A 23,180-nucleotide genomic window follows, 5' to 3' on the forward strand; every position below is an offset into this window, starting at 1 on the left:
TGGAAGCTCCTCGTCATCCTCCTCCCCCTCATTTTCCTCTTCTTCCTCCTCCGTCTCCTGCACTCTCTCCTCAGGTGGTCCCGCAGTCCCCTGTGGCAATTCCTGTCCCCACACGATGGCTAAATTATACAACATGCAGCACACCACTGTGAACTGAGCAACCTGCTCAGGGTGGCATTGCAGCCTGCCTCCCGAGTGGTCCAAGCATCGAAAGCGCTGCTTCAGCACTCCAATTATCTTTTCGATAATATTATGTGTAGCTATATGCCTCTTATTATATCGTTGCTCGGCTTCTGTGTGAGGGTTCCGCAGGGGGGTCAATTGCCAGGTCTGTCTTCACCAAGGAAGAGGATGCTGCCATAGACATAGTGAAGGAGGAGGTAGTGGTGATACTTGACAGGATATAAATTGATAAAGAGGTATTATAAAGGCTGGCTGTACTTAAAGTAGATAAATCATCAAGAGTGGATGGGATACATCCTAGCAAGCTGAGGGAATTGAGGGCAGAAATCGCAGAGGTACTGGCCATAATATTCCAATCATCCTTAGATTATGGGAGAATTGCAAATGTTACACTTTGTTAAAAAAGGGTGTAAAGATAAACCCAGCAACTACAGGCCAGCCAGTTGGATAAGGGTGGATTAATTAAGGAAAGCCAGCACGGAATTGTTAAAGGCAAATTGTGTTTAACCAACTTGATCGAGTTTTTTGATGAGGTAACAGAGAGCGTTGATGAGGGTAATGCGGTTGACGTAGTGTACATGGATTTCTAAAAGGCGTTTGACAAAGTGCCACATGATAGGCTTGTCAGCAAAGTTGAAGCCCATGGAATAAAAGGGCCAGTGGCAGTATAGATACGGAATTAGCTAAGTGATAGCAAACAGAGTAGTGAACGGTTGTTTTTTGGATCGGAGGAAGGTATACAGTGGTGTTTCCCAGGGGCCAGTTCTAGGATCACTGCTTTTCTTGATATATATTAATGACTTGGACGTGGGTGTACAGGGCACAATTTCAAAATTTGCGAATGACATGAAACTTGGAAGTATAGTGAACAGCGAGGAGGAGAGTGATAGACTTCAGGTGAAATGGCCATGTGGCAAATGAAATTTAATGTGGAAAAGTGTCAAATTATACATTTTTGTAGAAAGAATGAGGAGAGAACACATAAACTAAATGGTACAATCCTGAAGGGGGTGGACGAACAGAGAGACCTAAGAGTATGTGTGCACAAATCGTTGAAGGTGGCAGGGCAGGTTGAGAAAGCAGTTAAAAAGGCTTACGGGATCCTGGGCTTCATAAATAGGCATTATGATGAACCGGTATAAAACACTGGTTCAGTCCCAACTGGAGTATTGTGTCCAATTCTGGGCAACTCACTTTAGGAAGGATGTGAAGGCCTTAAAGGTGGTGCAGAAAAGATTTACGAGAATAATTCCAGGACTGAGGGACTTCAGTTACGTGGATAGACTGGAGAAGCTGGGGTTGTTCTCCTTGGAGCAGAGAAGACTGAGAGGAGATTTGATAGAGGTGTTCAAAATCATGAGGGGTCTGGACAGAGTAGATAGAGAGAAACTGTTCCTATTGGCTGAAGGGTCGAGAACCAGAGGACACAGATTTAACGTGATTGGCAAAAGAACCAAAGATGATGTAAGAAAAAACTTTTTTATGCATCAAGTGGTTAAGATCTGAAATGCACAGCCTGAAAGGATAGTGGAGGCAGACCTAATCTTAACTTTCAAAAGAGAATGGATAAGTATCTGAAGGAAAAAAAATGCAGGGCTATGGGGAAAGGGCAGGGGAGTGGGACTAGCTGAGAGTCGGCATGGGCTCGACAGGCCAAATGGCTTTCTTCTGTGCTGTAACAATTCTATGATTCTAACCACCCTAATCAAATTAAAGCTGGCATGGAATGTTTACTGCAGGGGTCTCTGGATGGCAGTAAGTTCCCAGCAATGCCAATGTTCTTTCAATTTGTTCATTATTGTTTGATTCCACATCTGAAGCCTCTGTTTCATGTACTCTGTGCTGGTTGAGTGCCAATTGGAATTTGATTTTAGAACAAGCAATACAGATTAAAATATAGTCTAGTGCCAGGACTGGTTTAAAACTGCCTGATATTGCCCAAATCCCAGGCAGAGTCAACACATCAATATTGAGATAGAGTCATTGGGAGAGCATTGCTCTGCCACAGTAGGGGGAACATATCATCTACTACCATTAGCAATGGTAGTAAAACGAGCTTGTGGGTTGCAGCAGGGATGTATTCTCTCGTGGGTAAGCCACCAGGCAGAGGCTTAAATCCGTAGATGTTGGGAGGCATTTCATACTATTTATGCCTTCAAATTCCTCCACAGGATATGTGTAGCAGTAGTATGCCCCTCTGGTCTCAGCCCCACCAGCATTCATCTTCCAGGGAGGGGTGGAATCGAGGGACCTAATATGGTATGCTTGACATATTATCTTGAGCTAGCATAGATATCACTCGGGCCTCTTTAAGCCTTTCCCTTTTGTCTTACGATCTGGAAGCAAAAAATAGGGTTGAGATGTGATTGTGGGATTTGTCAGAAGGATTGGCTCACTTGGGTGTTTCCTAAGCTTGACTAGGAGCTGTTTTATTTGGAGGTAGTGCAATAGGTAATGCTGGTTGGTGTCGACTTTATCTGCCTTTTGTTGAAAGGTCATAATCTGGCCGCTGTGGAGGAGCAGACCTAGCTAGGTTGATCCATTGTCATATCATGTTTGAAATCCCCCACATAGAGTCTGATCATCCTCCAAGAAAATCAGAGCTGCAAACTAACAACCCCTTCTGTGTGTTCCAGCATGCCCCAACCTTACAAGGCCCATCACTGTATTTGTAAGATTTTTGATGTCCCTCGAGCAAGCCAAAACCCAGGGACTGTGATCAAATAATCCTCACCCAATGCAGTGTGCTCTTCTCAATGTGAGCACAATGTACTGACTACCCCAATGAATCAAAATATTCCCTAATGCATTCCTCTATAAGTACCATACAGTGGTTTCACAACATATATGTATGTTCTTTTCTTTCAGGAAAATTTGTTAAGAATATTTGTTACATCAATAACACCCAGCTGGCCCAATCCACCATCCCTCTCAACCCCCTTCACTGCCTCTGTGCTGTTAGACAGCTTATCCAACATCTAGACTTGGATAAGCAAGCCATTACTTCTTTCAGCAATCATTGGGAAGACCAAAGCCATTGTTTTCAGACCTTGCCACACATTCTGTACCCTCACCACCAATTCCATTCCCCTCCTCTGCCACTGTCTCAAGCTGAACCAAAATATTTAAAACCTCAGAGTCCTGTCCAACCATGAGCTGAGCTTGCAACTCCATTTTCCTATCACAAAGATCCCTTACTTGTACCTACATAATATTGCCCGCCTCAGACTTTGTCACCTCCAGACTTGATTACTCCAATGCTCGCCATCCTCCATAAAGTCCTTATTCTGGTTGGCTTTCCTTTAATATGCATTAGCAATGTCGGTTCATCGTAATTCGTTGAGAAATTAATAATGTAGAGACTTATCTTAGTTTGAATCTTGTTGTCAAAACAATTGCTTATTGCATTTACTTCCCTTTGTTTTTTTTCCCTTTTGTTCTTCAGCTAAGACAGGACCTTTATTAATTATTTGTCTAAACACCAAAGCTGGGATTGCCCTTTACTGATGAATTGACCTCATGAATTTAAAAACCTATGAACTTTGGGCTATCATTCAGGCCACTCATATACGTTACAAAGATACGTAATTGCAGTGTCCGATTCAGAACATCTACAACAATAAATCAACTGGTCCCAATGGTTTCTTATACGGATAGCTTTTATTTCAATTTCCTGAACCAATCTAAGAGCTTTGTGGTGAGAAGATATGAGGAATAGAGAAAGTGGGGTCACAGAGAAAGTGGGATCACAGAGAGTGGGGTCACAGAGAAAGGGAGAGAGCTTTTTACATCCAGGTTCCCAAATTCATATCTTTTAATCTTTTATCTTGCATCACAATTGTTATTAGATAGCTTCAGGTGCTACCTGATAATAATAGCTGAAAGGACATCTCAAGTTTAAATCAATTTAAATTGGACTAACTCAGAAAAATAATAGTGGACTAATGAGGTTCAGAAATAACTTCAAAACATTACTAGCGAATTGGATCTCAATCTGATAAGCACCAATACTCCTTTTAAATTGTTAATAAATTAAGCAAATTATTTTAACACAAATCTTACAATACAAATCTAACTAATATTTTTATTAAGAAATTCTGTAAATCAAATTAAAATACTTAGGTTGAAGTGGGGCAGTGCAATATTGGTAACAAATGAGTTAGCACATTTGTACTGCATTCTCTTGTCTGCTAATTTCACAAAGGTACGATTCCAGTTCTGATGTATCGCAGAGCCCAATTACAAAGCAATGGTCGAAATTGGTATGCGTTGCATCCATGTTTCAGGCGGACAGCTAAAACAGGATTTAGGCCCCTCAAGTATGTAAATTAGGAGCCCTTTGAAGGACCCCATTCAGAAATTAGTCAAGATGGACCTGCTCCACTCAGAATTCCCCGCAGCCGCCAATGAAAGTTAGGTGAATTTTTTTCTTAACAAAAAAGATCCTGTGTAGTCAGGAGAAGCAAGAGTGCTCACCCCACAGTTGCCTCCACCCCCCTCCAACCAATAGCCTGTTCCAATCCCTCCCTCCCTGCACTTAGCTTTTGCCAGCAAGGCAGGAGGCCTGACATCGATCTCTTTGTTCGGATGAGCTGCCTGTGGAGGAGTGACTAAATATGCTATTGAGGCCCCAGGACCAATTTACATCGCTCCTTGGGCCTCTCCGTTCAGGTGCACGCTGGTGCTCAGACCAATGTCTAGGCCAAAGTGGCCGACCCACTCCACATAAGAGCCTGTTGGCTAAAATTAAAGCTCATGGACTTAAAGGTAATTTAATGACCTGTTTAGCAGATTGGTTAGGTGGTTGAAGACAGAGAGTAGTGATAAAGGGCATGTACTCCAATTGGAAGGAATTGACTAGTGATTTTCCACAAGGATCTGTGCAGGGACCTAAACTATTCACTATATTTAAATAACAACAATAGGGAGCCATATATCCAAGTTTGCCGATGACACAAAGCTTGATGGCAAAGTAAGTAATGTAGATGGGAGCTTAAAATTACAAATTTTGCGGTGATAATGTCGGCTACATGGTCAGTGTTTGCCGTCATTACTCCTCTGAAACTGACTGTAACTTCAGGATTTAGTGCATGCACAAATAAATGTGGATCCTGAAGTTGCGATCAGTCATTCCCTGATCCGCCACAGGCTGACCTGTGGAACTCCCCATAGCTGGCATCAGTGAAATCACCTGAACTGGCGAAAACTTCCCCTTTTCTGCGCAAATATCCCTGCTAAACACCACATAAAAAGTTAAGCTTTGTTAAAAGGTGTGTAACTGGGATTTTAATGGCATATTGACTGCAGAACATTGGCCCTGAAAAACTAATTTTATATTAATGGAATTCAAATTTCTCCATTATGATAAAACTGTTATGTATGGAGAAAGAGTCAGACTGAACACTATGAGCTCAAAGTAAAGTGTGACCGTAATCTTTTATTGCAGGTCTCCAGAGTGCCTCTCCAATCTGTGAAGCCTCCTTAAATACCTGCGCTCCCAAGGGATTATGGGATCCCTTGGGACTCCAGGGGATGAGCCTTCTGGTGCCTGTACAGAGTAAATACAAGTCCACAAGTAAACACTCCCCCCACCCCCCCGCCCCCAAAGTCAATAGTGTAACTATTTACAATGTGAGTCGATCTGGGGCCCTTCTTGCCCTGGTTGATCATCTCGGTGTGAAAGCTGGTGTTGTTGAATCATTTGTTGGGCCCTCGCTGGGCTGCTGTGCAGCTGGCCTTGCTGGGCTGTCTGGTGAGTTGGGCCCTGCTGAGCTGCTGTAGATGATGGGTTCTGCTTCGTGGTCAACCGTGGTGCCGATTGCCACTGGTGTGTATGTTGGGGGATCAAAAAAGGTGGGGTCCAAGGTGGGTTGCTCAGGATAGTCTGTGAATCTGAGTTTGATTTGGTCCAAGTGTTTCCGGTGAATGAGTCCATTTGAAAGTTTGACCTGAAACACCCTGCTCCCCTCTTTGGCCACGACAGTGCCGGGAAGCCACTTGGGACTTGCCCATAATTTAATACAAATATAGGATCGTTATTTCAATCTCGCGTGGCACATTTGCGCTATCATGGTATGCACTTTGTTGAAGCCGCCTGCTCTCTACCTGTTCATGTAGATCAGGGTGAACTAACGAGAGCCTTGTCTTAAGTGCTCTTTTCAAACGTTCAGCAGGTGGGATCCCAGTGAGTGAGTGGGGTCTCATGCGGTAGTTAAGCAGGACTCGGGATAGGCGAGTCTGCAGTGAGCCTTCAGTTACCCTCTTCAAGCCCTGCTTAATGGTTTGCACTGCTCTCTCTGCCTGACCATTGGATGCTGGTTTAAACGAGGCAGATGTTACATGTTTGATCCCGTTATGGGTCATGAATTCTTTGAATTCAGCACTTGTAAAACATGGCCCGTTGTCGCTCACCAGGACATCGGGTAAGCCATGTGTGGCAAACATGACCCACAGGCTTTCAGTAGTGGCAGCGGACGTGTTAGCCGACATTATCTCACATTCAATCCACTTGGAGTACGCGTCTACAACCACAAGGAACATTTTACCCAAAAACAGGCCTGCATAGTCAATGTGTACCCTAGACCACGGATTGGAGGGATAAGACCATAAACTTAGCGGCACCTCCCTGGGTACATTGCTTAACTGCGAGCATGTATTACATCTGTGAATGCAGGACTCTAAGTCCGCATTGATACCGGGCCACCACACGTGGGATCTGGCTATCGCTTTCATCATTACGATGCCTGGGTGGGTACTGTGGAGGTCATTGATGAAGGTGTCTCTACCCTTCTTGGGGGCCACAACTCGATTGCCCCACAGAAGACAGTCTGCCTGTACAGACATTTCATCTTTGCACCGCTGGAACGGCTTTATCTCTTCCTGCATTTCCACTGGGACACTGGACCAGCTCTCGTGAAGCACACAGCTTTTGACTAGAGATAATAAGGGGTCCTGGCTTGTCCAGGTTTTGATCTGCCTGGCAGTGACGGGTGATTGCTCACTCTCAAATGCTTCCATAACCATGGCTAGATCTGCAGGCTGTACCATTTCCACCCCCGTGGTGGGCAATGGCGGCCTACTGAGAGCACCGGTGCAGTTTTCTGTGCCTGGCCTGTGGCAGATGGCGTAGTTGTATGTAACGACGTGAGCGCCCATCTCTGGATGTGGGCCGATGCGTTGGTATTTATCCCTTCACTCTCGGAAAACAGGGATATAAGTGGCTTATGGTCCGTTTCCAATTCGAATTTTAGCCCAAACAGGTATTGATGCATTTTCTTTACTCCATAGACACACGCTAACGCTTCTTTTTCAATCAATGCCTGGTTCGAACAGCGAAGGAAATTTGTTTAAGACCTGGGCACACAAACTGTCGTCAGCGGGCGATAGTGCTTGGATGTCGTCCCAGTTCCAGCGTATCTTTCCCAGCCAGCTCCTGCCGAGCAGCGTGGGACCATTGCCCGGTACCACCCAGAGTGGTAGCTTGTGCACCGCTCCATCGTAGGAGACCTTTACGGTAGCACTGCCGATTACAGGAATCAGTTCTTTCGTGTAAGTTCTTAGTTTCGTGCAAACTGGAGTTAAGACTGGCCTTGAGACCTTATTGCACCACAACCTTTCGAAAGTCTTTTTGCCCATGATGGACTGGCTCGCGCCCGTGTCCAGCTCCATTGACACCGGGAGTCCATTTAGTTCAACATTCAGCATTATCGGGGGACAATTCGTGGTGAATGTGTGCACTCCATGTACCTCTGCCTCCTCTATCTGAGGCTCTGGTCTGTCGTGATCCTCCGTGGATCGGTCCTCCTCTGCAACATGGTGGTTTGCGGATTTAACAGGCTTTGCAGGTTGCCTGCACACTCGTTGGAGGTGTCCCATTGTTGCAAACGTACTCGTTGAATCGGCATGAATGGAAACAATGATCACCCCCGCAGCGCCAACAAGATGTTAATGGTCTTGCATTCATCATCCTTGATGGTGGACTCTGAGTCATCTGCGGATGTGCAAATGCAGGTATGTGTGCCCTGCCCTGTACGTTATGATTCGAAAACAACATCACTTTGTTCACAGTACTTGTAGCAGTATTTGTGTGCTGAGAGATTTGCTTCGTATTGTCACTAGTGGCAATGAACGCCTGGGCTATTGCTATGGCCTTACTCAAGGTTGGGGTCTCTACAGTCAAAAGTTTGCGAAGCATGGTTTGTGGCCAATGCCAAGTATGAAAAAGTCTCTGAGCATGTGCTCCAAATGTCCACCAAATGCCAAAATTTGCAATGTCCTGCAAGGCGTCTTAGCTCGGCCACTTCCTGGCCTTCAGATCTTTTGTAGGTGTAGAACCGGTACCTCGCCATCAGAAAGCTTTCCTTCGGGTTCAAATGCTCTCGGACCAGTGTGCACAAATCATCGTACGATTTCTCGGTGGGTTTCGCTGGAGTGAGCAGATTCTTCATGAGGCCAGACGTTGGTGCCCCACAGACGGTGAGGAGGATCGCCCTTCATTTGGCAGCGTTCGCTTCCCCATCTAGCTCGTTGGCCACAAAGTATTGGTCGAATCACTCCACAAATGTTTCCCAATCAATTCCCTCCGAAATTTCTCCAGGATTCCCACTGTTCTCTGCATCTTTGGGTTCGCTATTTGTATCTCGTCACCAGTTGTTGTGTATGGAGAAAGAGTCAGACTGAACACTGTGAGCTCAAAGTAAAGTGTGACCTTAATCTTTTATTGCAGATCTCCAGAGTGCCTCTCCAACCTATGAAGCCTCCTTAAATACCTGTGCCTTAAATTTCCTCAAAAGAATTATGGGATCCCTTGGGACTCCAGGGAATGAGCCCGCTAGTGGCTGTACAGAGTAAATACAAGTCCACATACATAACAAAAACTAACTAGATTTTTAAAATAATAAAAAATATAAAAGAAAATTTAAAGTCGTTTATGATATTTTAGTTTCTATTCCTTAACCCCATGCGTACGTCTCAATTTTTATTCTGTTCTCTGTAAAGTTTAAAAAAAATTAATGACAAAAGCTACGTTTTATTTCCTGGTTTGTTGTCTATGTGAATTTTTAAATGTGATTGGCTGCTTTAGAGAGTTTGATGACATCACTGCTGCTGTACACTGAAGATCTCCTTTTGAGCGCGCTATAATTAAAGTAAGGTCGAGAAAGCTAATGTTTTCGCCACAGAGATCGCGAGATTTTGGTGAGCAGCTTTCTTCGAGGTCAGCGGCAAGCGCCGTCTCTTCGTCGCTAACCGAAAATTTCGGGCCAATGATAAATTAAGTGAATGGATAAAACTGTGGAAGATGGATTTCAAAGGAGGTAAATATGAGATCATCCACTTTGGACCAAAAAAGGACAAATCTAAGCTTTTTTTAAAAATGGTGAAAATCTAGGAACAGTATTGGTCCAAAGAGATTTAGGCGTCCTGTACACAAATTACTAAAATGTAGTACAGCTTCAATGTCTCGAATCCGGAACTCTGAATATCAGAATTGTCCAAAAACCAGACATTTTGCGCATAGCTTTTGGAGTCGTCTGGAATATGGAATTTTTGTCCGAAAACCAGACATTTTTGAGGCAAAACCCAAAATCCAGCATGGATTTGGTCGAGGATTCCGGATTTCAGACAAGAAAATCAAGTCTGAAATCCGGAATCCTCGACGGAATCCATACCGGATTTTGGGTTATGCCGGATTTCAGACCTCGCCGCTCAAAACCCGGCATGGTTTAGTCGAGGGTTCCGTATTTCAGACTTTTGATTTTCTTGTCTGAAATCCAGAAAACCCCCAAAACCAGGTCCTGAGGATTCCGGATTTCGGACTTTGTACCTGTAGTCAGTTACAAAAAAGAATCAATGTCTAATGGAATGTTAGCTTTTATAACTAGAGGTCTAGAATATAAAAGGAAGGACATTTTGCTGTAGCTATACAAAGCACTGTGTACAGTTCTGTGCACCATATTTTAGAAAGGATATATTGGCTTTGGAAGAAGTGCAGCGCAGATTCATCAGAGTGTTACTAAAACTCCAAAGGTTAGATTATGAGGAGAGATTACATAAACCAGGCTTGTATTCCCTGGAATGTAGAAGGTTCAGAGGTGATTTGATTGAAATTTTTAGGATTTTGAAAGGAATTGATAAGATTGATAGAGAGAAACATTTTCCGCTCTTGGGGGAGTCTAGGACATGGGGACATAACCTTAAAATCAGAGCCAGGCCATTCAGGAGAGAATTGGGAAACATTTCTTCACACAAAGCAGTAGATGCTAGCTCAATTAATCATTTAAAATCTGAGACCGATAGGTTTTTGCTAGACATGGGTATTAAGGGATAGGGAGCTAAGGCAGGAGGATGGAGTTGAGATGCAGATCACCCATAATCTCACTGAATGGCGGAACAGGCTCAAGGGGCTGTTCCGAATGTTCCGCTCCTCCGAAGGGAACCGCGATCCTCAAAGTACAAATCTGAGTCATGTTGCAGTACCATTTTTGGACCAAAGGAGGTCGCAATCACCACTCGATGGGTACTGCATCTGTTGGCAGAGGTATACCTGACACCACCGTTTCAGCAACACTTCTGTCAAATACAAAACATTTGGAAGACAAAAGCTATTTAAAAATTATCTCTTACAATATAAGAACCCACTCCATGTGCACCATAATTGGCCAAAAGTATATGAATGCTTTACATTTTTATACCACAATTATAGGTTTGTAACTTTGCAGAACAATGTTTTTAACATTTTTATTTAGAGTGCATGTGGTTCAAATAGAACGGCCCAGAAACGCGGGTGTACCTATCGTTGGGTGCATGGGGACAGGGTGGGGGGGGGAGCGGGGGTTAGGGGCAGGGTACTTTCCTTGCGACTGAATGGTGAGGCCTGAGTCGCCCCAGGTATTGGGCTTTGTGTCTCATAATAATGGAGTCCGCTGGCAATGAGTAGTAGAAAATTTAGTTGCTACTTTATCACAGCGGCCTTCAGGGGCTGAGATCGGGAGCGAAGATTGGAATGGCAGGGAAAGCGGGATGGGGAGCTGGTGTATGAGAATCGGGGATGAGAGACCATTATCCCGGGGATTGGGGGGTCAGGGGAATGTGGGACTGGGAGAGGGAACGGTGGAGATTGGGTGTCAAGGCGGGAGATCGGGAGAGGGGGTGATGTAGGAGGAGCGAGGACATTAGCTTGAACGATGTGGAATCTATATGGGTAGAGCTGCAGAATACCAAAGGGCAAAAAACGTTAGTCGGAGTTGTGTACAGACCTCCAAACAGTAGTAGTAATGTTGGGGAGGGCATCAAACATGAAATTAGGGGTGCGTGCAATAAAGGTGCAGCAGTTATAATGGGTGACTTTAATATGCACATCAATTGGGTTAACCAAACTGGAAGCAATACGGTGGAGGAGGATTTCCTGGAGTGCATAAGGGATGGTTTTTTAGACCAATATGTCGAGGAACCAACTAGGGGGGAGGCCATCTTGGACTGGGTGTTGTGTAATGAGAGAGGATTAATTAGCAATCTCGTTGTGCGAGGCCCCTTGGGGAAGAGTGACCATAATATGGTGGAATTCTGCATTAGGATGGAGAATGAAACAGTTAATTCAGAGACCATGGTCCAGAACTTAAAGAAGGGTAACTTTGAAGGTATGAGGCATGAATTGGCTAGGATAGATTGGCGAATGATACTTAAGGGGTTGACTGTGGATGGGCAATGGCAGACATTTAGAGACCACATGGATGAACTACAACAATTGTACATTCCTGTCTGGTGTAAAAATAAAAAAGGGAAGGTGGCTCAACCATGGCTATCAAGGGAAATCAGGGATAGTATTAAAGCCAAGGAAGTGGCATACAAATTGGCCAGAAATAGCAGCGAACCCGGGGACTGGGAGAAATTTAGAACTCAGCAGAGGAGGACAAAGGGTTTGATTAGGGCAGGGAAAATGGAGTACGAGAAGAAGCTTGCAGGGAACATTAAGACGGATTGCAAAAGTTTCTATAGATATGTAAAGAGAAAAAGATTAGTAAAGACAAACGTAGGTCCCCTGCAGTCAGAATCAGGGGAAGTCATAACTGGGAACAAAGAAATGGCGGACCAGTTGAACAAGTACTTTGGTTCGGTATTCACTGAGGAGGACACAAACAACCTTCCGGATATAAAAGGGGTCGGAGGGTCTAGTAAGGAGGAGGAACTGAGGGAAATCCTTATTAGTCGGGAAATTGTATTGGGGAAACTGATGGGATTGCAGGCCGATAAATCCCCAGGGCCTGATGGACTGCATCCCAGAGTACTTAAGGAAGTGGCCTTGGAAATAGTGGATGCATTGACAGTCATTTTCCAACATTCCATTGACTCTGGATCAGTTCCTATGGAGTGGAGGGTAGCCAATGTAACCCCACTTTTTAAAAAAGGAGGGAGAGAGAAAACAGGGAATTATAGACCGGTCAGCCTGACATCGGTAGTGGGTAAAATGATGGAATCAATTATTAAGGATGTCATAGCAGTGCATTTGGAAAGAGGTGATATGATAGGTCCAAGTCAGCATGGATTTGTGAAAGGGAAATCATGCTTGACAAATCTTCTGGAATTTTTTGAGGATGTTTCCAGTAGAATGGACAAGGGAGAACCAGTTGATGTGGTATATTTGGACTTTCAGAAGGCTTTCGACAAGGTCCCACACAAGAGATTAATGTGCAAAGTTAAAGCACATGGGATTGGGTGTAGTGTGCTGACATGGATTGAGAACTGGTTGTCAGACAGGAAGCAAAGAGTAGGAGTAAATGGGGACTTTTCAGAATGGCAGGCAGTGATTAGTGGGGTACCACAAGGTTCTGTGCTGGGGCCCCAGCTGTTTACACTGTACATTAATGATTTAGACGAGGGGATTAAATGTAGTATCTCCAAATTTGCGGATGACACTAAGTTGGGTGGCAGTGTGAGCTGCGAGGAGGATGCTATGAGTCTGCAGAGTGACTTGGATAGGTTAGGTGAGTGGGCAAATGCATGGCAGATGAAGTATAATGTGGATAAATGTGAGGTTATCCACTTTGGTGGTAAAAACAGAGAAACAGACTATTATCTGAATGGTGACAGATTAGGAAAAGGGGAGGTGCAAAGAGACCTGGGTGTCATGGTACATCAGTCATTGAAGGTTGGCATGCAGGTACAGCAGGCGGTTAAGAAAGCAAATGGCATGTTGGCCTTCATAGCGAGGGGATTTGAGTACAGGGGCAGGGAGGTGTTGCTACAGTTGTACAGGGCCTTGGTGAGGCCACACCTGGAGTATTGTGTACAGTTTTGGTCTCCTAACCTGAGGAAGGACATTCTTGCTATTGAGGGAGTGCAGCGAAGGTTCACCAGACTGATTCCCGGGATGGCGGGACTGACCTATCAAGAAAGACTGGATCAACTGGGCTTGTATTCACTGGAGTTCAGAAGAATGAGAGGGGACCTCATAGAAACGTTTAAAATTCTGATGGGGTTAGACAGGTTAGATGCAGGAAGAATGTTCCCAATGTTGGGGAAGTGCAGAACCAGGGGACACAGTCTAAGGATAAGGGGTAAGCCATTTAGGACCGAGATGAGGAGGAATTTCTTTACCCAGAGAGTGGTGAACCTGTGGAATTCTCTACCACAGAAAGTTGTTGAGGCCAGTTCACTGAATATATTCAAAAAGGAGTTAGATGAAGTCCTTACTACTAGGGGAATCAAGGGGTATGGTGAGAAAGCAGGAATGGGGTACTGAAGTTGCATGTTCAGCCATGAACTCATTGAATGGTGGTGCAGGCTAGAAGGGCCGAATGGCCTACTCCTGCACCTATTTTCTATGTTTCTATGTTTCTATGTTTAATGTAGGCTCAGGAGGAGCACTCCTGGTGAGTTATTTTACCTTTTTGGTTGGTGCTAGCAGGCGCTCTCTCGGACTAGTTTCTTTGAATGCAGCTGACACTGGCATGAGCTGCTTAATGGAAAAAACAATCTTGACAGGGAGCCTCAAACAGGCATAAGGCCCCTTATTTCAGCATACAAAGCGACTAATGCCTGTTTCTGCTGTGAGTAAAGGATGCATATTTTTTGACTTTACCCAATATGACAGTCAGTGCAGTTCCCATCAGCAATGTGTGCACTCCCTGTCCATTAAATTTGGGCCTTAGTAGTCTGAGTAACACCCCAATTTCTAGGCCAACAAGTCATGGCCAGCAGTAAATTGTGTCACTTATACGGCTGATCATAATTAACTCCCAATGTTGTTGTACATGAATTATCTGGTGAGCCTGTTGTCTGGAGGCATTAATCATCTCTCGGTTTTAACCATGACACATCCTTTCCGTGTAAAAGAAATAAATGGATGATATTGTATCTTCCGATAGCTGATAAGCAGCTCTGCGCAAACAAAGTGCCTCTTGTAGACATAAAAAGAAAAATCACAAATGCTGGATATCTACGGGTGCATTTACAGTCAAAGTTTAATGTCAGCGTTTAGCAGCATGTTAAATGTGTGTTGTGGAAGTTGAGTCTCAAGGCTCCAGGTGACTATGAAATGAAGTGGAGTGAGACATCTCCAGTGTCAGGTTGTGATCTACCTCTGGGTTTAGGCTGCATTTGCACAATAACTGCAGCCTCAGTGTAAAGGTGTCCTAAAATAAAAACAGGGAGAGTCAGAACTGCACAGCAGGTCAACTTAGATAAAGGATCCCACCCAAGACCTTCAGATGTTGATGACCATTGCTACTAGTTTCTCTTTCTATGCTCTACTTGTTGGAGCTTTTAGACAAAAATTCATAAATGCACACGGAGTATTTATCACAGATTTTTATACGTTGTACATTCCATCATTAAAATAAACACCACCTTTTCCCTGACTGATTATATGCCATGTTGAGCTCACTGAAATATTAAATAAAGAACATAAGCACATAAGAAATATGAGCAGGAGTAGGCCATTTGGCCCCTCAAGCCTGCTCCGCCATTCAATAAGATCATGGCTGATCATGAAAGACAATTCAAAAAATTCAATCACTGCCTCCCTCCAGCAGTTCAGACTTGCAGCTCTGAAACGTTAGTGGGATCATGTTTCCTGTGCTCATTGTCCCAGTGTGAGACAGAAATTCCAGCAACTTTCACAATCAATATCCCACTCAAATTGATAATTTGGCAATATCGTTGTAAATGGATCTGTTTCAGTGCACGGTCTGCTGTTGCTATCACTCAATTTAGCTCGCCCACTTGCACAACCTCAGCAAAACTCAAGGAAAATAGGAGTCATGTACTGGATTTAAAAAGAAACCCATATTCTATATTATCATTTGTTGCCTCTATGTTCCATCATCTTCTTTCAGCCTCTGCATACCACATCCTGTGTATCATACATCAAGCACCACACACCCTGCACCATATGCCACACATCCCATGTTCAACGGTCAAGGGACCATGTGCCACACACCCTCCATCATGCAACATGATAAAAATCATGTGATAGTTCTGAGTGCCTTCATCAAAAATCTAACGCCCAACTCCACAGTTACATAGGAATATAGGAACAGGAGTTGGCCATTCAACCCCTATTCTGCCATTCAATTACATCATGGCTGATCTGTATCTTAATTGCATTTATACACGTTAGCTCCATATCCCTTGACATCCTTGCCAAACAAATAGCTGTCACTCTCAGTTTTGAAATTTTCAATTGACCCAGCCTCAAAAGCTTTCTGGGGGAGTGAGTTCCAGATTTCCACTTTGTGTGGAGAAGTGCTACCTGAAATCACCCCTGAATGGCTGAGCTCTAATTTTAAGGTTAGAGCTTGGCCTTGTTCTGAACTCCACCACCAGAAGAAATAGTTTCTCTATATCTATCCTGTCAAATCCTTTAATCATCTTAAACACCTTGATTAGATTATCCCTTAATCTTCTTCATTCTAGGAATCAAGCCCAGACAGATGAAATTCAGGAAGAATGAGGAGAGACCATCCATAAGAACATCAGAAATAGGAGCAGGAGTAGGCCCATCGAGCCTGCTCTGCTAAATGCTAACATTTTAAAGGTAGTGCAAGAACAAAGATACCTGGGCATCTTGTGCACAAATCTTTGAAGGTGGCAGGACAGGTTAACAAAGCAGTTAATAAAGCATATGGAATCCTGGGCTTTATAAATAGAGACACAAGTAAAAAAGTCAGGAAGTTTAGCCGCAGCTGGGATATGTGTCCAATTCTGGGTTCCACACTTTAGGAAGGAAGTGAAAACTTTGGAGAGGGTACAGAAGAGATTTACTAGAATCATTCCAGGGATGAGGGAAATACAGTTATGTGGATAAATTGGAAAAGCTGAAATTGTTCTCCATGGAGCAGCGAAGGCTCAGAGGAGATTTGATAGAGCTGTTTAAAATTATGACGGATTTAGATTGAGTAAATAAAGATAAACTGTTTCAATGCCTGAAGGGTTCATAACTCGAGGGCACAGATTGAAGGTGATTGGCAAAAGAACCAGAGATGACATGAGGAAAAACGTTTTTACACAATAAGTGGTTAGGATTTGGAATGCTCTGCCTGATAGGGTGGTGGAAACAGATTCAATAGTAGCCTTCAAAAGGGAATTGTATAACTACTCGGAGCAGAAAAGATTGCAGGGATATGGGGAAAGAGCAGGAAGTGGGACTAACTGGATTACTCTTCAAAAGAGTCAACGCAGAATTAATGGGCCGAATGTGCAGTACTATTCTATGATTCAGTCTATGCAACCTGTCCTCGTGATTTATCCCTTTTAGCCCTGGTATCATTCTGGTGAACCTGCGCTGCACCCACTCCAAGGCCAATATATCCTCCCTGAACTGCGATGCCCAGAACTGAACACAATACTCCACTACTGACAATCAGGGTGTTTCCAACTGGTGCTGGGACTCAGATGGTATTCATATATTATTCAGGCTTTGCACTTGCAATTGATAACATCATCTGAATCTCAAAGGTTTCTTTCCTTACAGCACACTCCTGGTTATGAGTTATTACATATATCACACATAAGATACGTAGGTGCAATAATCACCCTCCCAACCTGCCCCAACACCCAACACATACCCATCCAATGCTGCGCTTCCTAGCGGAAAAACACAGAAAATGAAAGGAATGCTTACTTCTGATTATCTACTTTCTGACCAGCAGCTTTCATTAGGGTTTCATGGAGACTAGCAGCTTTTGGTGAATCTTTTGGGCTAGTGTCAGATTCACCGCTTTCTTCATCCCCCATCGCCTTAATATAGCTGCCACTTCTCATCCGTCGGCAAGGAATCTCATCATCTTTGCCTCCCAGTGGATATCCTCCCCATTCATCCTGGGGGACCTGAAATATTTCAAATACAATATATAACAACAGTTAATAATCTTTGTATCTTCACTCGGATACAGGATACCGCAGTATAGTTCAAGACTTGTTGTACTCAGGAATATCTTGCTCATTGCCAACAGAGCAGCTTGTCGCACACTATGGGCCTTGACTCGTCACCAGAGGTTTGATAGCTACAGGTATCAATAAATTTAAAGCTGAAAAGTGTTCTAAAGTTTGCACCATGAAGAGGAAAATTATATCATATATTAAGATGGCAGGGGGCATGCCTAGTTTTTTTTAATATAAAAGGTACTGAGTTTCAGCAAAATGAAATGGAATATTTAACAAGTGAACAAATGCAGAAAAAAGCATTTCCATGCAAAACGCTATATAAATGCTAAATTGTTGTATTTGGCACCACTTAATAATTCATATGATTTCTGTGAATATTGGAAATTTGAAGTATAAACAGTGAACTTTGGAAACATAACATGTACACAGCATCTGAAAGAGAAAAAAAAGGTGTATTGCAATATATTATGTTTGAAATGGGATATGAGCCGAGTCACCCAAAGTAAAAGCAATGACATTGTGTATAGGAAACTGTGGCCCTTGCTGTACTTTTTATTTATTTCATGCACTGTAACCTCTGAGTATTGAGTTTTTCAGATTGTATTGCAGTTAGAAAGCAAGGAATCTGATTTTGTTTCAAAACATGTACAGAATGTTTCCCCACTCTATCACTGGATACACTGCATTCCTTTTTAACTGTAATGCTTCTATGTTGTGTTTGGTTTGTTTTTTTTAAACCAAGAATGCTGTGCAACAGCTGCATGACACCCCGTGTTAACTGGACTCTGCTGAACGTAGCAGAAACCTGGCTGGGAACTTTGCTGACAGAGGGATTGATCTGGGTCAAAATTTGTCAGAAACTAAGGGGATTAGCAAGCCGAACACAAGTTTGAACCTGATCTTTTCAGGGTTCACGAATTAAAATCCCTTTCATATTCTCACTCCAACTTTTCCCCTTTGGCCTCCAACACTGCTGCAACCAAACATAACACAAACTTTGTAAACTATTGTTAAAGGAAGCTATCGCAGGTCCAATATTGAATTAATGAACGGATGCCCCTATTATTTCCTAAATCAAAACTAGAATAGTTACATTCTGCAGACTACAGTGAGCTGTTTTAATAAAACTGTATTAATAAACTACTTTTAATAAACCTTTTCCATAATTTATGGCCTAAGCCAAGGGATAGAATACTAATTTTACCTCTTCTGACTGATCAGAAGATTTGTGCCCTGTCCAGTATGTTTGACCCTAGGCAACAATACATTACCAGATATTGGGCATATTGGTCACAATCCAGCTCGTTGAGAGTGAGGTCTCATTTATGCAAGTGGTCTTTAACTTAGAGCAACACAATATATCTAGGTAAAGCCTAAAAATATAAGTAACATTATTTTTAAATGACAAGCTTTTAAGGTATCGATTGCAACCATCAGCATTAATGAATAGTCTGTTGTAAATTGGCAGTATTTAAACTCCTTGGCAGAACTTGGTACAAACATTTTTTGTCTCGAAGCACACTAATGGTGCTGATGGCCTGAGTATCAAACTGGAAATCTGAAAAACTAATAGAACTAAATATACAAAACTGTGAAGGACCATCTAATTTGACCTACAAACTACATTAAAGTTGATGAACGGATCTAGTTGATATTGGGAAATGCATCATAAAGAGCAGGAAACTCAATGTTTTAGCTTAGAGGAAATGAACCACAGGGCTGATACTTTCTCGGACAGTAGTAGTGGACTTCATGCAGCATTCCCTCAGTCCATCACTGCTCTCTTGACATAATAGTGTCATATAGTGTCAGCTCAGTTGATATCACTCTTGCCCCTGAGTCAGAAGGTTGTCGGTTCAATTCCCATTCCAGGAACTTGAGCACAGAAATGTAGGCTGTGGGAGTGCTGCACTGTTGGAGGTGCTGTCTTTCGGATGAGATATTAAACCGAGGTCCTGTCTGCCCTCTCACGTGGATGTAAAAGATCCCATGGCACTATTCAAAGAAGAGCAGGGGAGTTCCTCCTGGTGTCCTGGCCAATATTTAGCCCTCAACCAACATCACTAAAACAGATTACATAAGAACATAAGAATTAGGAACAGGAGTAGGCCATCTAGCCCCTCGAGCCTGCTCCGCCATTCAAAAAGATTATGGCTGATCTGGCCGTGGACTCAGCTCCCCTTACCCGCCCGCTCCCCATAACCCTTAATTCCCTTATTGGTTAAAAATCTATCTATCTGTGGCTTGAATACATTCAATGAGCTAGCCTCAATTGCTTCCTTGGGCAGAGAATTACACAGATTCACAACCCTCTGGGAGAAGAAATTCCTTCTCAACTCGGTTTTAAATTGGCTCCCCCGTATTTTGAGGCTGTGCCCCTAGTTCTAGTCTCCCCGACCAGTGGAAACAACCTCTCTGCCTCTATCTTGTCTATCCCTTTCATTATTTTAAATGTTTCTATAAGATCACCCCTCATCCTTCTGAACTCCAACGAGTAAAGACCCAATCTACTCAATCTATCATCATAAGGTAACCCCCTCATCTCCGGAATCAGCCTAGTGAATCGCTTCTGTACCCCCTCCAAAGCTAGTATATCCTTCCTTAAGTAAGGTGACCAAAACTGCATGCAGTACTTCCGGTGCGGCCTCACCAATACTCTGTACAGTTGCAGCAGGACCTCCCTGCTTTTGTACTCCATCCCTCTTGCAATGAAGGCCAACATTCCATTCGCCTTCCTGATTACCTGCTGCACCTGCAAACTAACTTTTTGGGATTCATGCACAAGGACCCCCAGGTCCCTCTGCACCGCAGCATGTTGTAATTTCTCCCTATTCAAATAATATTCCCTTTTACTGTTTTTTTTCCCCAGGTGGATGACCTCACATTTTCCGACATTGTATTCCATCTGCCAAACCTTAGCCCATTCGCTTAACCTATCTAAATCTCTTTGCAGCCTCTCTGTGTCCTCTACACAACCTGCTTTCCCACTAATCTTTGTGTCATCTGCAAATTTTGTTACACTACACTCTGTCCCCTCTTCCAGGTCATCTATGTATATTGTTAACAGTTGTGGTCCCAGCACCGATCCCTGTGGCACACCACTAACCACCGATTTCCAACCCGAAAAGGACCCATTTATCCCAACTCTCTGCTTTCTGTTAGCCAGCCAATTCTCGATCCATGCTAATACATTTCCTCTGACTCCGCGTACCTTTATCTTCTGCTGTAACCTTTTGTGTGGCACCTTATTGAATGCCTTTTGGAAATCTAAATACACCACATCCATCGGTACACCTCTATCCACCATGCTCGTTATATCCTCAAAGAATTCCAGTAAATTAGTTAAGCATGATTTCCCCTTCATGAATCCATGTTGCGTCTGCTTGATTGCACTATTCCTGTCTAGATGTCCCGCTATTTCTTCCTTAATGATAGCTTCAAGCATTTTCCCCACTACAGATGTTAAACTAACCAGCCTATAGTTACCTGCCTTTTGTCTGCCCCCTTTTTTATCTGGTCATTATCACATTGCTGCTTGTGGGAGCTTGCCATGTGTAAATTGGCTGGCGCATTTCCTACATTACAACAGTGACCATACTTCAAAAGTACTGAATTGGGCGTAAAGCACTTTGGGATGTCCTGAAGTCATGAAAGGCGCTGTATAAATACAAGTCTTTTAAAAATGTTTGATGTGTGCCAAATCACATAGTTTCCCTAGAACTGATCAAGCTAGACGTTATAGGAGTATGGATGATGTTGAGTTACGAAGAATGATCCAATATCAACCACTTTACTTCTCAATTTATTCTCAGGCTTCAGTCAACTTTCAGCAATTTATCTTTAGCGAACTATGCATCTTATGAGGTAAGTAAACTTGCTCAGGAAAAATTGGTTTAAAGCACAATGGCATATATTATCTTATGAATTTCACAGCTAAATCTAATTGCTACTTTAATGATAGAATAAACAATCTTCCTTAGACTTATCCATTACTTATCAAGGCATGGTGAAACAATAAAAAGCAGAGAATGAAGGGTATACATAACAAGTCTGATAAGAGAAAAGGCACTTTAACATTTTGGAGATCTACACCTGAAAAGTTAACCTGAATGCTGACAGATGCTGATAGATCTAATGTGTATTTCTAGAATTTCTATTTGTATTTTATAATTACAACATTTGCAGTTTGTAGTGTTTTAATCACAATCATTCCTCTGACTATCATATTTTTGAATTACTTTATAGTTTTGCTCCTGGAATCAAGCTACTTTGTTAGTTGGAGGCTTGTAATTATGCATTTACAAGAATTGGTTTAATTATTTTCTGTTTAGCCATTGCATACGGGTTCAACTTGCCAAAAGTGTGCAACAATTATCCACCTATTATACATGCCTGCACACCTCCTCCATTTCCATATGAAAACAGGAGAGCAAAGTTAGATACGGAAATTCATTTATTCATTTGAGGCTGTGTATACTTAAAGCCAAGACCCTTTAAATGGATCTCCATATTGCCATATAATGACAGGAAGGCATTTGTCAATCATGGAAATTCATCAATTTGTTTGTCAGTGTGAGTGTAGCTCTACACAATGCCATCTACTGTTACCTCCATATGTCCCGATCTGTACACTGAGATTATTACATTCAACTGGGAAGTGTCCCGGGGAGAGCAAAGATCTGATCGCTTAGATCTTTGCTCTCCCTGGGACACTTCCCAGTTGAATGTACAAAGTCTTTTGCATTTCGAACCAATCAACAGATAGTTTAGGTGATTGTGAACCATGAAAACAACATTAGTACAGGGGTGCCATGGTTTGTTGGCTAGTTACCTGCCATTCGACTATCTAATTTGACATTGACAGATTCCACAGCAGAAACAAGCATCACCAACCACCATGTTATAAGAACACAAGAATATAAGATAGAAGAACAGGAGTAGGCCATAAGGCCCCTCGAGCCTGCTCCGCCATTCAATAAGATCATGGCTGATCTGATCATGGATTCAGTTCCACTTCCCTGTCCACTCCCCATAACCCCTTATCCCCTTATCGTTTAAGAAACTGTCTATTTCTGTCTTACATTTATTTTATGTCCCAGCTTCCACAGCTCTCTAAGACAGCGAATTCCACAGATTCACAACCCTCTGAGAGAAGAAATTTCTCCTCATCTCAGTTCTAAATGGGCGGCCCCTTATCCGAAGATCATGCCCTCTACTTCTAGTCTTCCCCCATCAGTGGAAAGATCCTCTCTGCATCCATATTGTCAAGCCCCTTCATAATCTTATACGTTTCGATAAGATCACCTCTCATTCTTCTGAAATCCAATTAGTAGAGGCCCAACCTACTCAACCTTTCCTCATAAGTCAACTCTCTCATCCCCGGAATCAACCTAGTGAACCTTCTCTGAATGGCCTCCACAGCAAGTATATCCTTTCTTAAATATGGAAACCAAAACTGCACGTAGATTCCAGGTGTGGCCTCACCAATACCCTGTAACAAGACTTCCCTGCTTTTGTACTCCATCCCCTTTGCAATAAAGGCCAAGATTCCATTGGCCTTCCTGATCACTTGCTGTACCTGCACACTGTGCTTTTGTGTTTCCATGCACAAGTAT

General features: G+C 43.0%; 1 protein-coding gene across 1 annotated transcript in view; it reads right to left on the reverse strand.

Annotated features, from left to right (window-relative positions):
• dlgap2a (discs, large (Drosophila) homolog-associated protein 2a) overlaps positions 1 to 23,180 on the reverse strand; it is a 205,584-nt gene that overhangs the window by 140,950 nt on the left and 41,454 nt on the right. Inside the window, 1 exon segment of the mRNA XM_070884350.1 lies at positions 17,317 to 17,508. Within this exon segment, the coding sequence (XP_070740451.1) occupies positions 17,317 to 17,508 (192 nt within the window).

This window comes from Pristiophorus japonicus, chromosome 7 (assembly GCF_044704955.1).
Source record: "Pristiophorus japonicus isolate sPriJap1 chromosome 7, sPriJap1.hap1, whole genome shotgun sequence".
Classification (NCBI taxonomy): domain Eukaryota; kingdom Metazoa; phylum Chordata; class Chondrichthyes; family Pristiophoridae; genus Pristiophorus; species Pristiophorus japonicus.